We start from the raw sequence: 15,895 nt of genomic DNA on the forward strand, positions 1-15,895 counted from the left end.
CATGCCTCTCTGTGGTTCCTGGCATTCTGGCTGCACACTGTGCTAGAACAGCCTGGACATGGACACACGCACCTCCCCACCATGCAGCAATGTCACCAAGAACCAGATACTGCCGTGCATGCTCAGCAAGGCAGGAGAGCTAAGGTTTAAAGAAAGGGTCATTCTTCTGCTTCGGAATGGCGGGCTGCTCAGCTGCAAAGCCACAGCTGACATCCTCAGCAGAACGCTTGGAGAAAGATTTAAATTTACTCTGGCAGATAATCAACTGAAAGCAAAAACTACCAACTTACAAAATGGGTGGTATTTCTAAAATCATTCCTATCCAAACCAGGGCTGCCCACGTTTAGAATAAAAGAAAAAAAAAAAGACAAAAAAAAAAAAAAGCACTGAGACTGTACCCAGAAGACACTGTCTCTTATGGTTTTATTACTTTTCCATTCTGCATCTGTTCCAAACCAACTTGGTCAGATGTAGATGCATAAATCTCCTTTGCTTTTTTTTTTTTTTAGGCTTAATAATTCTGTAACAACTTTCATCCAAACCAGTATGGTCTGGCTTCAAGCACCAGAACACCCTTCTTGCAGACTGCTCTGAGAGATGTACGCGTGTGCCTACCACCAAAATAATAAGTCCCCCCTCCTCTCCTGGAGCCCTCAAAATAATGGACACACTGAACTTGCACCATGGTCAGTCTGGCAGGCGAGTGCTAAAACCTGGTCAAGGTTTCTGAACTCCAGAGATGTGGAAATTCCTCTTTGCATAGCCTTACCCACACCAGGGTATTGGTGGAATCTTCCATTTAAAGCTGGACTTTTGTCCTTCAAAAGCCAACCAGTGTTTTCAAGAAAAACCAAAGGACATACTTAGAAATAATTCTGCTTACTGCACATTGACTTCCATCTCCTTATTCCACATTCCTTATTACTGAGGATATTGTGCAGTTCAAGATGCTTTTAATCCTGTTTTTAGGAGCTATGTGTACAGCACAAAAGATTTTACAGACAAATAAAAAATTACAGGTAGCTGCTGTGAGGAGCTTACAATTGAAATGAGACGAAGGGCACAGCAGGAGCTGACAGTAAAACAAGAGGGCTGAGGGGCAGAGAAGGAAGTTCATGGAGGCAATAAGCAGATGGAGCAAATTAAGGAGAGATCCTGTAGCTGATACTAGTATCATCTCAGAAAATGCCACGGCACAACAGGTTGAGACATCTGGTGAACAGTGAAAACCAGAAGCAGATCAGGCTACATGACACGCATGTTGCATGTGTCCCTAACAATGGAAAGGAAGAAAATACACCCAGCACAAGCAACGTCTGCTGGCACACGACACAGGTGCATCCAGGCATGGCCAGCGGGAACATCCCAGCACCACAGGGCTGGGAAAGGTGGAGCTCCCCACACCCAGACGGAGCTCACGCTTGAGTCCCAAGTCCGATCACCAGGGGAGATCCCAGCCAGAGATGGAGCCGGTGTTTTGGAGGTGGTGGGGTTTTTGTTCTGGCTTCTCCTTGACTTCTTGTGGCAAAACAGCTGACCCGTACACCCTCACCACGCTTTACTTGTACCAAATAAAATAAATTCCTTGTTTTTGTAAACAGTAGGATGAGTGTTGTATCTTTAGCACTGTAATTTGCTCATGAGAGTTAACCTAGGATGGGATTCACAGGAAGCACTGGATAAAATTCACATTATAGCTAGTTTGGTAAGCCATATCAGCAACAATAAAGACTGCTTCTGTGCCTGGACTTCAAAGAGACGGTTATCTCAGTCTGCAATCACCTGACAATGGCTAGAAAGAGAAAAATAGGAAAATCTAAGAAATGACTTGGCTTAAAAATGCCAGCTTATGTTTCAAGTCTGTAAATATGATCTAAAGTTCAAAAATTGTTCTGTTCCATTAAAATGGGTGAGAAATAGGCTGGCTGTAAGATCCTGTTGGGGGGCTTGGAGGCTGGCTCTGGTTGGAGGTGGGGGTGGGGATGGGACAAGGTGGGTTTTAAGCACCAGTCATTTGAACACAGCTGCTTTTCCTAGTGCTAGGTCAATTCCTTTGGACTACGAGCTACTGAATACAGAGCTATATGCTTCAACAAGACAACTTACTGGTCTTAGCTATAGGCTAGGCCCAGATACTGGCTATAATAGGTCCCTGCTCCTCAGCAGACACAGCCCCATGCATAATCCTGATGAAAAACAGTTTCCCCAGGGAGAAAAAAGCTTGAAATCAAGTGAGAAAACCTTGCACTAAACAACCTATCTGTGCTGGATTCATGCCACTCCACCATTTTTCTCGGCCCGCAGGTTGCAGCAGCCAGTCAGGGGCTGTACTGAAGTAAGAGCTCGGCTGCGGGACAGAGAGACCCAGCAGCCCACGATGAACATGATGGCCACCCCTGCTGATGGGAGCCCTCCTGCTTGCTATGCACTCCCCCAAAGGCCCTGTTGCACCAATTTTCCAGCCCACTTGTTTCCTGAAAGGAAAACCGTGGACACATCAGGAGTAGGACTCTCCAGCTGCCCTCTCCAGGAGGCAGCTACCAAAAGGCGGTTGATCTCCCTTGGGTGCAGCAGCTGGGTGCTGTGCCAGGGACCAGCTGCACAGCAGACACAAAGGCCAGCTCAGGCTGCAAAGCCTGGCTCTGCCTTCTCCCTTAAGCTCTGGCACACTCAAGTTAAACACGTCTGTGACAAGTTCAGTGTGATTTAGCTCTCCAGTCTGCTACGTAGCAGATTTTTAGTGCTCAAGATCACACTCAGCACCTCTGTTATATCTGGGTACACCAGGTATCAGCAACCTGTGGCACGGCAGAAACGTTTTCAAGCTTTTCTGTTTTGTTTAATATAAAAAAAGATAATGGTAAAATCCTCATGAAACCAAGTCACTGGATGGGATACTGTGAGTAGCAAGTCACTGTCACCATTTTGTCACATACTGCTTCATTGTTATTTGGAGAACTGTACTGCTAGTATGCCTTTTGGACTCCATTTACCAAAATTCAAGATTCCTTTAATCATAAAGAATTTCATGAATGCCATGATTTTATTTATAAACCATTTCAACAAAACTTTACCAGTCAGTCAGACACAGCCCAAACCAGCCAAGTAACTACACAAAGAATAATTATATATGATAACAAAGCATCAACACTCAAAACTTTTCCTTCCTTTTGCCTCCTGAACATTACGATTATACCAGGAACTTACAATATCTTTATTTTTAACATCAACTCACTCTAGAGCATTTTAGCTTTCTGTTATTCGGGCATAAGGTCGCAAAAACCAGCATTTTCAAAGTTCTCACTGTCGTATCTATTGTGCTGCAGATGCGACATAGTGCCACGCAAAAAGAAATTTGGGCACTTACCAGCTATTGATCCAGCCAAGAGCAGATTTCCAGGGCTAACCCTCCCATCTTCATTTGCAAGTGATGCTTTCAAATGAGCATAACAGGGGAAGTAAATGGCAGAGAAGGGGATGTCACGCAAAAAACACGCCTTAGCACCCTGTGTTGAAAAAAAGAACAAGTTTTGAGAATGAGCAAATTTAACATGATGAACTATGTTCATCAGAGAATAGAGCACATTGTATTATTTTGTTTTGTTGCAAAGGCCTTATAGAAAAAGCAATTTATCCTCTCAAAATTTTGAGAGACCCACGTATTTCACCATGCTGAGGAGTGTATTTATCTTGTCTACTTGTTCTCCCTCACTCCACTCCCTAATACTGTAGTTATTTGCTGGTAAAAGAGAAAACGTCATGTGTTGGAATAAACTCTAATAACACCTTTGCAGAATTTTAAACAGTCGACATTGTCACCATGCACCTGTAGTGGGAGTTCAGGATGTGTCTGGAGAAGACTGAGCCACAGGACAAGTCTATCCCCTCTCATTCACACCTACAACAAATACTTCAGCAAAAATAGTGCCCAGTCCACACATCTGTGCAGACACTGCAGTCGATAATGCAACACATACTGAGGGAAAGAGGGAAAGAAAGAGAGCGGGGCTGTAACACTAACTCTTTCATAGAACAGTAACACGACGCTTTACTTGTGATTTTTAAAGTACAAGATATCTGTGATACAGTTTATTTCAAATAAGTTTCAAGTCTTACTGTTTAATTCGTCTTGCTAGCAATTTGTGTAAGCAAGTGGCACAAACAGCCAATGAAGTTATGAGGAATGCAGCTGTTTTAACATCTAAGAGGGTGGCAAACAGGCAAGGAAACTTTTGGGGTAGCAGCAAGCAACCAACGGTTTTCCAAGCAGGAGGGAAAGAAAAAAAAAAGCCACCAGGGGAGGTCAACCAAAATAAAATATCAAATAATATCCATGTTCCACCAGCAAAAGGGACTCACAGTCTGCCTTTCCTCAATATGGAACACACCAGGACTGAGACCAGCAGGAAGGCACAAACAGGAGGAGGCTTTGAAAAACGGACCAAATCTTTCAAGCTTGAGAAAGAAATTGTTTGTGGATGAGCTGAAGCTTCTCCTCTTGAAGCAAGGGTGGAGTCATGGTGAAACTGCTTGAGGTTCATCCAAGGAGCCCTCCCGGGGTGCCCTTGTTAATGTACTTCTCTTGTGTGCAGGTCTACCAGGGCACAGCTCAGTGCCAGACATTTCACAGGGGACATGCTAATATCCACAGAATTTAATTAAATCTAATGATACGCCTAGACATATCTGTAAGCTTGGCTTGTACTCTAACAGCAGTTAAAATATAGTGCTTGTGCAAGCTGGATGCTGGTTATCAAGTAAAGACGTAAAATCTGCAAGGTGTCAGAAAAACTGAGAAGCTGCCTTTCAGCAAGGCCGGGCAGGGGTGGGCGAGCAGGATGCGTGATGGGAAAACAAGGTCGCAGGAGATGCTAATAGTGCAGCCTGCAGTTAGAGAATGCCCCTGAGAAAATAAAGATTTGGCTAGAAACAGCCATTAGATCTTCTAGTCAGACTTTCTACATGTGACAGGCTCGGTTAGCGAGAGCAGTGAGCACAAGACACTCTGCCCAAGCCCTGCTGCTCTCCAACACGCTGTCTCAGCTTATTTTTGACATTTTCAGACTGCGAACTGACCGCTTCCCCCAAGAGTCTGTGCAGAGGTTAATGACTCCTGCTGCTAAGACCCTTTGCCTTGCTGCTCAGCTGGATTTGCCTGATTTATGCTGCCAGTCGCTGGTTCTCATTACACCTTTCTAGGGACATGAAGGAAAATGCCACAAAGGCTCTCGAAGCGCTGCCGTTACAGCCGCTCCGCTGTTCACCTGCGCTGGATGGGGCCGTCAGCCAGGGAAGAACGCGATGCTGGGCCGGCTTCTCCTCAAAATTACCTGCAAAACCCATAGACTTCACCTTGAGGGCACAGAGAAGATACAAGAATTCTGGCCTTCCGTGCACAACAGAAGCCCATTTTACAGTTTATCTTTAATCTCCACATAAAAAGAAAATACTAGGGCTTTACCAAGTTCTGTATGAAAAAAAGTAACTTTTTAATGATCAAAAGTCTGCACTGTATCTACCTCAGAAAAATTATGTAACTCACTAACATAACATTCACAGACCAACATGGTTTCTTCAAAGATTTATTTTTAGAGCATGCTTTTCCTCAGAGCAAATCTCCTCTCTGCCTTTGCCCTCAGGGCATATTACTTTTATTTTCTTTGCAATGTTGTCATTAAACACTGCACACATTTTTTCCTTCGCATTTTTTTCATACTCTGAAATATCTTGACATAGTTAAAATAACTTGGGGAAATCAATAAACTCCAAATGCGAGCAACTCTTAACTCAACCTGAACTGCTAATATTCCTCCCCCTTCATTAAAAGGCTGTTTTTCATGGGGTAGAAATAGTATATTGTTAATATCCATAATAATCTGTGTTCGGGTATGCAGAGAGGGAGGGATGTCCATCAACTTAGTAGGCTCAGTGTAAACAAAACGTGGATCAAAACTTGGATCCACTTTAATAATAACCCAGCTTGGCTCTGGTCCAGCATCGCAACAGTCTAAAGTTTCCCCCCCATCGCTCGGTTTAAAGTCTGGGAAAGCATGTTTAAAAGCAGGCCTCATTTAACTTCAAGTTAATCATCCGCAACCAGCCTAGGCCAATTAGGAAGGCTTAGGGAGATTGGCCACAGTATCTTGAAAAGCAAAAGAAACATTTATTTTTACTTCTCGCACCTTTTTGATGTGGACAACGTGCTGAAAGCCAAAAGGAGTTTTAATCAATCCCCAGTTTGCTGTAAGGATCATCCACCTGAGTTTATTCTGGCAGCCAAGGCGCAGACCTGCCAGGCATGAAATTGTTGGGAGATCCTGCACACCACGGCGTGCGCCTCCCGCACACAACAGCCAGTTGGCTCCCATCTTCAATCTCTTTAATAACCTTAAAGCTCTTAATCTCGGATAGTATCTCACTGAATAAATCCACGGAGGGAAAAAAAAACACCAAACCAACAAAAACAACCCTGATTGTCCAAGACTGAGATAAATAAGCCCAAATCAGTGCTGGGGCAGGTTCTTTAGCATGCTAATTCCTGCTTCTACCAGCTCTACCTGCAAATAAGGCCCTAAACAAACTATTTCTACTACAAGGGGAGGGTAATTATACTGACAAAGGCACCTCTGTGTCGGGTTGGGCAGAAGGAGCCGGCAGGTCTGGGAGACGCGGGCTCTCCCGAGTCTCCTGCAGTGAATGCACATTGTCTGGGGCAGGGGGAAAAATGCCAGACGGGGGGACCCAGCAGCATTTGGGACAACAGTGGTGCACCTTGTCTGCCAGGGTTATTTAATGCTTCTGGCACCTGTACTTACAGCCACCCCCTCTTTCTCTCCTTTACAGGTTTAGAATTTATTTGGCATGTATAATTGTTATTTTGATCCTATAGCTACAAACAATAGGCAGCATGTCATTTCTTGATCATTTTGCATTCTTCTTGGGTTTTACTACAGACTTAACCCTTTGGAATCGGAGCCCTAACGGCACTTAACAGGTTCTGTAACAATCAGTCAAATATTACTGGTATTTGCTTTCAAGGGCTGTGATTTTTTCTACTGTAAAATGACATTGCCTTAAAGCTGCTATGGGTTTCTATTCACATATTTTTATACTGATTGAGCACATCAACTTAGAGGAACGAAACACTTATTTCAAATGCTTTGCCAGCAACTCAGTTTCCGCACAAAAATTCTAGCACCTCTTAGTTGCAGGGGCTTTTTTGTTCATTATTTTCAAATAAAATTTTTGAAGAGCAGGTTCTCACATATGGCAACACAGCCACCAACTGGCATGGCGCATGCAAATTAACAGAACTCAAAACTTTTACTACTCTATTTCCTATGTTTATCAGCCTGCTGTAAACCCACTACTTGAAGAGGTGAAATACCTCAGCTGTTATCAAAGCCGCCAGGCGGGAGCTTAGTACACAGCCTGTCACCTGAGATTACACTTTCCAGGTCAACGCACCAGAAGCCCCTTTATGAAGTTGTCAAAAAAGAAATGAAGAGGAGACTTTTGGAAACTTTTCTGACTAGCTTTTTGGGAATGCAAACTGTTGGTGGTATGGGCCAAAGCACGAATCTGAGCTAGTTACCTTCTAGTAATTCTAATCAGAAATATTACCATAACTAACATAACCTTTCCTCGAAGAATCATTTGCTACCATATTATTTACCATCTTCCTGGGATCACAGAATAACTTTGTTCTGCAAAATTATGGAGTGGCACTGTCTGTTATGCTGTAAAGCACTATTCAGAATGATTATTTATAAAAACAGTAATATTTTATTAAACATTTCATGGCAGATATTCTATGGCTATGAGTTTCTATGATGTACAAAGTAGGTGTACTTATAATGTGTATTTACCTAAGCACTTTAAAGATACATTTCAAACCCAAGGGAATCTAAATTCAATCTAAATTAACGGGACTTTATGCATATGACTGTGTGAGACAGACAAAACCAGAAAATAGAGTAGCTGATCTTGTCCGATCACTTTAATATTCTACTGTGACCAGAAATTAAATAAAATCTATTAAAAATACTGAAAACCAGAAATATATCCCTTCCCATTTCTGCCAACACAAATGACACTTTGCATTAGGTTAAGTGACATTTTCCCTGAGTGGGATAAGCTGTCTCTATATTTTTAAGAACAGCTGTCATCTACAGAACATCTGTAGCTAAAGAAGATCTTACTAGTTGTAAGCCTCCATGCCCTGGTGCTTTCACAGCAATAATTACTAGCAGAAAGAAGACAGACAGAGGAAACAAACTCCTTTTGAAAAAGTGCTACTATGTGCCTCCACAAAGAGCAGCTGGGTTATGAGAACTACAGTGTTTTAAAACACTTATTTACACAAGTAGTTCCAAATTTTAGACAAAGGAAGAAAAAAATATTTGCTTTCTAGCTTTAAAGAACTACAGGGGTTCGACCCAGCAGTCAGCCTAATGAGCTGTATATGTAAAATCTTTTTATTGCTGGAATTAACGTGCATTTTATTCCGAAGCTGAGTATCACTGCAGGATTGCTAGTATCTGAACACCCAGTGAAGGCACAGTGAGTCTGAGAGGCAGCTTTGACTTTAAATTGTTGTATTTATTATGATGGACAATTAGTTGAAGTAAAAAAAACCCTCTGTTTTTTCCACATCTACTGGTCTTCAGTTCTTTAGTGGGGAAGGAAGAAAAGGAGAGATCTAATTATCTGGCCTGGACCTCCGTGCACCAGAACAGCAACTTTCCCCCAAATAAGAACTTTTAGAGTTACAGAAGTACACTAAGATAATAATGATCTTCAAGGACAGTCTCCTCAAAGTACTAGGATGGTCCACTCCACTGTGCAAATGGTTGAGCAACCATGTCAGAAGGGCACAGGAGATGAACAGGGAACTGATGACTGAGCTCAAATGCAGAAAGCGAAAAGGAAGAAGAGGTGAGTATGGGCTACCCAGGAGAAATACAGAACCCCGGCTTGGGTGTGTAGCAAATGGAGTCAGAAAAGCCAACGGTCAGTTGGAGCTGGATCTAGCAAAGGGAGAGTAAAACCGGTTTCTATAAACACATCAGCAGTGAAAGGACAACTAAATAAATTGTGAGGCTGTTGCTTAATGGGGACAGGAAACCCAGTGACAAAGTACATGGAAGAGGCAAGGAAATAACGTTTGCCTTGCTTTTTAACTAGTAAAATCTGCCCTCAGGTCTCTCCACGAGCCTACCAGAAAAGTCTGCAGGAGCACAGCATCACCTATAGGCAGAGCACTTAACACATCTGCACATACACAATCTGTAAGACCAGAGGGGACACCTCCAATGGTGTCTAGACCGCTGGCTGATGTTGTTGTGCGGCTTTTATTACCTTCAAAAGGTCAAGTCAGTCAAAGGGGTTCTGATGACTGGAAAAAGACAAACATCACACCCATCCTGAAGAACAAGAAGCAAGATCTGGGAAATTACCAGCTGTTTGGCCACACCTCTGTCCCTGCAAGGTTTACGGAGCAAATGCTCCTGGAAGCAATTTCCAAGCATAAGAAGGGCAAGAGAGAGATTGGGAACACCAAATCATGGCTGACCAACCTGCTTTTCAGACCTGTGGACTAGGGAACAGCAACGGATGTTGTAAACCTTGACTATAAGCAAGGCTTTTGAGATGGTCTGCCACAGCACCTTCATAGTGGAACATGAGCCACACTCTCAGCAGCAGATGATACTGAACTGGGGAAGTAGCTAGTGTGCTATATGGCAATGCTGCTAAACAGAGAGGCCCTCACAGGAAGGAGAAGTAGGCCAAAAAGAACATCATGAAATTCAAATTAGCAAATGCAAAGTCCTGCATCTGGACTGGAACAGCCCTATGTAGGAGTACGGGCTGAGTCTGAGTGGCCAGAAAGCAGCTTTGGAGAAAACGTCTGGAGGGTACTGGTGGCCAAGTTGAGTGTGGGTCAGCAGCGCCTTTCTTTGCAGTAAAGACAGACAGCTACACTCTGGGCTGTAGCAGCAAGGGTGCAAGCAAAGTGATTATTCCCATTCAGCAGAAGTGAGACCACATCTGGAGTCCTGCGTCCAGTTCTGGGCTCTGCAGTACAAGAAAGATATTGCTACACTGAAGTGAGTCCAGTGTGGGGCCATCAAGTCGACTGGGTGGCATGGTAGATGAGGAGAGGACAAGGGAACTCAGTGTGCCCAACTCTGAGAAAAGCAGGCTGGTGGGAGAGCTTACTGCTCTCTTCAGCTACTCAAAGGGAGGGTTCAAGGAAGATAATTCTTCTTGGGGATGCACAGTGGAAAGGTTAGAGACAATGGACAGAAGCTGGAACATGGTCAATTCCAGTTAGGTATTAGGGAAGGGTGAGGGGGTTTTTGGCTTTGTTTGTTTATTTAAACCATGAAAGTGGTCAAATACTGTGTGGGGTTGCCCAGATGACCTCCAGACTGGTTTTCCACACAAGTTATTCTGATTCTAGTGCCAAGTTTGCAAACAGAATGAAGCACAGAGCAGAGATCTCAACAGAGTACTACTGTGAATTGTGTCACTAGCATAGCAGAGTGACCCAAAAGAACATTAATCTCACTCATACAGAGGGGCATCGAAACTACACAACCCAGCTTCTCAGTGATCCTCAAACAGCTATTAATTTGGACTAGACTGCCTTGATAATTACAATCATAATCAATACAAGATTCACTCAGCTGGATGCAAAAACAGTTTACATAGTATTTCCTTTGTTAATTTGTTGATATGAGACATAAGATTTATTTGTCTGTGCCTTGGTTTTCTCTGTTAATGCAAGACAGGAGCACTGAAATTACCTAGATCAGAGGTATGTGGGCATTTAACTTTAAAATCCACAGAAAGTGCTTCATAGGTAGAAATCAATACAAAATTTAAGAATTCAAACAACAAGCAGTAGATCTTGTTAAGACACGCAGGAATTTGTCTCATGAAGTTAAGACTAAAATACATAATTCTTTGCATCTTCTGTCTGCAGTTATAATTAATGAAAGTACATTCTTCTTCGCTGACTACCACATGGGACTATTACAGATTTTTACCCAGATTTCAGCATAAAAGATTCATAGGAACTAAGCAGAGCATGCTGGATTGATCTGTGGTGGTAAAAACAGCTTTCAAGATGATTTATTTCTGAAATGGGAAAAGAGAATTTTCACTGCAGTCCTTAAACATGGTAATAGAAACAGCACCAAGGCAGAGCGAGAGGAACAGAAACACTGGTGTGCAGCAGACTGGATGACCACTCCTGATTTAAGGGGTTTGTAACCATCGACACAGAAGTAAACTCACATTGATGAGCAATGGAAACAGTTCAGCTATACTATTATACCAAGATATTTCCACTCTCATTAGTAGAACACTTATTATTATTTGATGTTCACCTGGTCATTATCCCCACTAAATTAATTTACTAAAAGCACCACTAGAGAAGGTAGCACCTACCATATCCAGTCTTGGCTGAAATTCATTTTAGATGATTAATGCCTCTAGGCAGTGTTTTGGGGGGCTGGTGACCTACACCCAATGCGTTATTAATCCCTGCCTGGCCTCACCAGCACTGCCAGCCTCAGCACAAGCATTCAGAACAGGACTGCTTTTGCCCTTAGTGCTGCTCCTACGGGAGCTGCACCTACAGGTAGTACAGAACTCCTCGGATACAGCCTGATGGGCTCCCCATGCCATGAAGCCTCTTCCCTTTCCTGGGTACAACCATCGTCAGGAGCTACAGAGGGAGCTGGTCTGGGTTCAAGCTAAATGAAGCCAGGAGGAGGAGGCAGCTTTACTTTTAATGAGTTTTCCTGCACCACGTGGCTGCACCTACACTCTTACTGGCACCCAGGAGAGGGGCAGACAGGTCTGCCATTTTCTTTTTGGCTACAGTGCCAAGGTGTTTGGTGGACAACAGCACAAACGTGCCCAATAACAGAGCTAGCAGTGACTAAGGGTGCACTTGGACACAAGCCTTCTGATGTGGCCTCTGCTCTGTTGGGTAGATGACTGTGATTGCCAAGTTAAATTCTCTAGTTTCATCAAATCAGCCAAGTTTTGTAGGCAATGAATCCAAACTGGACATAAAAAAAGACATGGAGCTGGGTGGAGAGGTGGAAAAGAGGCAGAAACAGAGACAACAGAAGAGTAAAACAAATACCCCTTCTGTGGCTTTTTTTTTTTGGTGGGGGAAAATGGACTTAAAACTGTGTTGCTTCGTGAATAAATAACTGCCTGTTTCAATGCAATGTAGTGCTGTAACCAGGTCCTCTTCAGGTATATTCCTTACAAATATTCACCAAGTATCTACTCTAGAAAACAGACATAATTCATGTCTCAACCTGAGACATTAATGCCATTTAAAAATGGAAAAACGTAGCAAACTCTGCTCAGCCACCAAAAGCAGGTATTGAGGAAAAAAATGGTAAAAATACTAACTTCAGTAAACTAGTTCATCACTCTTTTTCATTTTATGTTTTATTTTTACTGTTCCAAGTAAAAGTCAGTGGCTGCCCTCCATTCCTGTAGAGCCTCAGGGCCGGAGACTGTTTACCATATCCACGTTTTCAGTTGTAAATGCTGACCTGCTCAACACCATAATGCCATTTACTAGGAGTTTACACAATAGCATCAGCTTCAGTCAAACACCTAAAAAATTAGCAAGTCAATTTAAAGGGAAAACCAACTCCCCAGCAAATCCTATTCAGACCTGCAACTTCTCCCCAGGCCAAAACACACATACATCTCCTGGCAGGCAGGCCTCCTCTTTGTAATGGTAACAGGACAATTGGAAAGGATTGGATGCTTTAAAATGGCGATGGAATTTAAATAATGTAGGGGAGGGGGATGGGGCTCATTTGTTGGTTTTTGAAGCATCTTCAGTTTAGAGTTGAACTGCTGTGAGTAAGAAGGAGAGGAATACTGCCCGCTGCACTGGAAACACTGAGACAAATGTGTAGTATGGAAGTTTCCTCCTGAGAAGTAGGCTGCAGAATCTGAAGAAACACCACACGGTGCTCTGCAGTATGTGGCATTCATTAGAGTTTTTGTTTCAATATTGTGCGTAATGGCTATCTCAAAGTACTCCAACACCTTTCATACTCCTCCATATCTAATCCTCTTCATCTAAAAGTAGAAGGCAGTACGTTAATCCTTTAAATTGTTTGCAGCATACACCCTAATGGATACAACAGAAGATGTTTCTAATCCTGCTGCAGTCTAACATTAAACCTAACTTTATTTTTATAGTCTCATCCATATCTATGTATCTCATGTACCTATGTGAGAACAGTAATGTAGAAAGCAGAATTGTAGCATTTGTACTATACACTCATGAAAGCAACTTTTCTTGATATTATTTGTGGCAATGTTCTTCTAAACTAGCAAGGTGAAGCTTGCTTTAGTAGTTTATGCTGGGCTCCCACTATCTGTATTTCGCAACTATTATTGTGTTGAAATTAATTCCTAGCACCGGATTAATAATGACATTTGGGAAAGTTGCTGAATCAAACACGGAAGAGCAAAAACAGAGCCCCAAAACTGTGAGCTCTGTATCATGAAGCAGATGAAAATACATTTATTTTTACACCAGGCAGTAATCAGGAATAACAAACTAATCCTCAAAGAACTATACTTATACTTGCTGAAGTGAGAAAAGAAATCTTAATAAGATTCACAGTCACACGCTTAAAAACACAAGACAGTTTCTTCCCTTAAGTAGAAAGGAAAAATTAAGATATAATATCACATCACAAGGAAGAATTTAAAAGAAAAGTACAACTATGTCCATTAGTGAAAGTTTGTGAGAATAATTAAATGACAATTTGGTTTGAAATATTCATAATTGGCTTTTAATTCATGTATATAGATTTAAAAAACATACCTTGTAGAGACCAAAGAAGCCTAAGTCCCGTAATACAGTGAGGGCACTAACTCGTGGACCAGTAGTAATTTCTCCAGCCACTTGTAATCTAATCTTGACAATTTCCAATGGATTGGTAAAGATCACTTGAGAACCTCCAGCCTGAAATTAAACGTGGAAGGCAGCACATTAACTTTGCATCCTTTGCAGTGTAAGTACTGTTAAATTCAAGAGAAGACATTTTCAGTCCTGCTGCAGTCGGTTAAGCTATTGGCAGACAAGAGTTTGAGCATTAGTTAATAAACCAAGTTCACAAGGTAAGAAACCTACCCCTCCACAAGCTGAGTGGTCAGGAAAAGCAGCGAGGAAACGGCCCAGCCACTGCAGGACACTGCAGCACATGAGACAGACACACTAGCTCAATTCTTGCTGCAAGAACACATTCACCAACACCAATTTGTGCAATACTGACAAGCCAAGAACGTTGTAAGGCAAGTAATGGAGTGAAAGGAAGAATTAGGAACTAAGAAACTGAGATGTGCATGCCAGTATTTAAAAAGTGAAAACATACTATTGAAGAGTTTTAGTCTGGCAGAAGCTTTTTCATTTTTGGTATGAGCTCATAAAACAAAGAACACATGGATTCCAAAGACCAGAACTGCAGATATATTGTGCTTTTTTAAAAATCCCACTGAAATACCAGTTTCAGTGCTGATTCAAGAGTCTGAGCTCCACATCATTATTTGTGCACCAGGTAATAAAGAAAAGAAGGTCTAGAAGGATTCCATTAATGAAGAACCAATAAATGTTTGGGGTTTTTTTTTTTTAACATGTCAGTTTCCATTTGTTGGGAATACATCACCCGACTGATTTTGAAAGTTAGATTTGAAACACAGCGGTGGCAGAGCATTTCAGACTCCCTGCTAGTTCACATGAAGTTCATCTCATTCCCAACATGTAACGGAGGGCAAAACCTTCCTGCTACCCTGACACATCCCAAGTTAAAAATTTGAAACAAGAAAAAAAAAAAAAAAGTAACATGAAGGTTACCTAAGTGTATTCAAGAAATACTCATTCAAACTCCATCTGGCCCAAATTCAACAGAATGTCTTTTAACTTCTGTTAATTTCTTAATTATGTGGCCCAACAGCTATGCCCTTGTCTGGGTTCTAAAATCACACAAACGATGCAAAGGTCAACCCTCACCCTCCCCACAACAAAACACGAACTACTTTTTTCCAGAAGGTAACGACTACAATGAAATAAGCTGCATTTAAAAGCCCTTGCATCTAGCCACGTCTAGTATGCAAACACTGTGTGCACATCTTTTTAAAATTATCCAAATGCTAAAAGAATTAATCACAGCTCAGATTAACTATCATTCAAAATAAAAAATATTCACAGTAATACGGTTTAAATAATGTGCTAAAGAAACGGCAAATCACACGAACAACTATTCTTGTCGACCACTTAGACTGAGCATACACGGTGTGGTTACAAATTAAAGTCTTTACATAACCCCCAAAATATCCCAAATGTTTCCTATTTTGACCAGAAAGAGCATGCTCTTGTGTAACTCAACTGGTTTTGACTTTCAAATTGGCATAATTTAATTTAACTGCTTTTACCAAACCAGAATCCTGGTACATATAAATCTACCATTCTTCTTGCCATCAGAAATTAGACTGATAAATTATTTGGCACATACACTGACTTCAGTTTTGCACTTAAACTGAAACGTATTAAGTGAGCAAGCATTCAAAACAAAAAAATGGAGACAGTTTCTTTTACTTGTCTTCTCATCTTGCAAAGTCTCAAAAAAAAACCTCCTGGAAAAGTCCTTACGGTGAACTTCAAATTCCTATATAATAAACATTTTGGTCTATGTATTACAAATATTAAGCATTCCCACATGCCATCACACATATTTTTTTCTTAAAAGGATAAAAACCCAATTGCAAGTGATAACGTTCATTTGCAAGTTTGTTATACCACAACCCTCCTCTAAAACACACTACTTAAAAACTCATA

General features: G+C 41.8%; 1 protein-coding gene across 7 annotated transcripts in view; it reads right to left on the reverse strand.

Annotated features, from left to right (window-relative positions):
* SLC25A13 (solute carrier family 25 member 13) overlaps positions 1–15,895 on the reverse strand; it is a 98,683-nt gene that overhangs the window by 2,701 nt on the left and 80,087 nt on the right. For all 7 annotated transcript variants that reach the window (XM_065051118.1, XM_065051122.1, XM_065051121.1 and 4 more), the window contains 2 exons: positions 13,886–14,026; positions 3,368–3,506 (listed from right to left, as the gene is read on the reverse strand). In XM_065051118.1, coding sequence (XP_064907190.1) covers positions 3,368–3,506; positions 13,886–14,026 — 280 coding nt within the window. The remainder of the gene's footprint in view (positions 1–3,367; positions 3,507–13,885; positions 14,027–15,895) is intronic.

This window comes from Columba livia, chromosome 2, assembly GCF_036013475.1.
Source record: "Columba livia isolate bColLiv1 breed racing homer chromosome 2, bColLiv1.pat.W.v2, whole genome shotgun sequence".
Lineage (NCBI taxonomy): Eukaryota > Metazoa > Chordata > Aves > Columbiformes > Columbidae > Columba > Columba livia.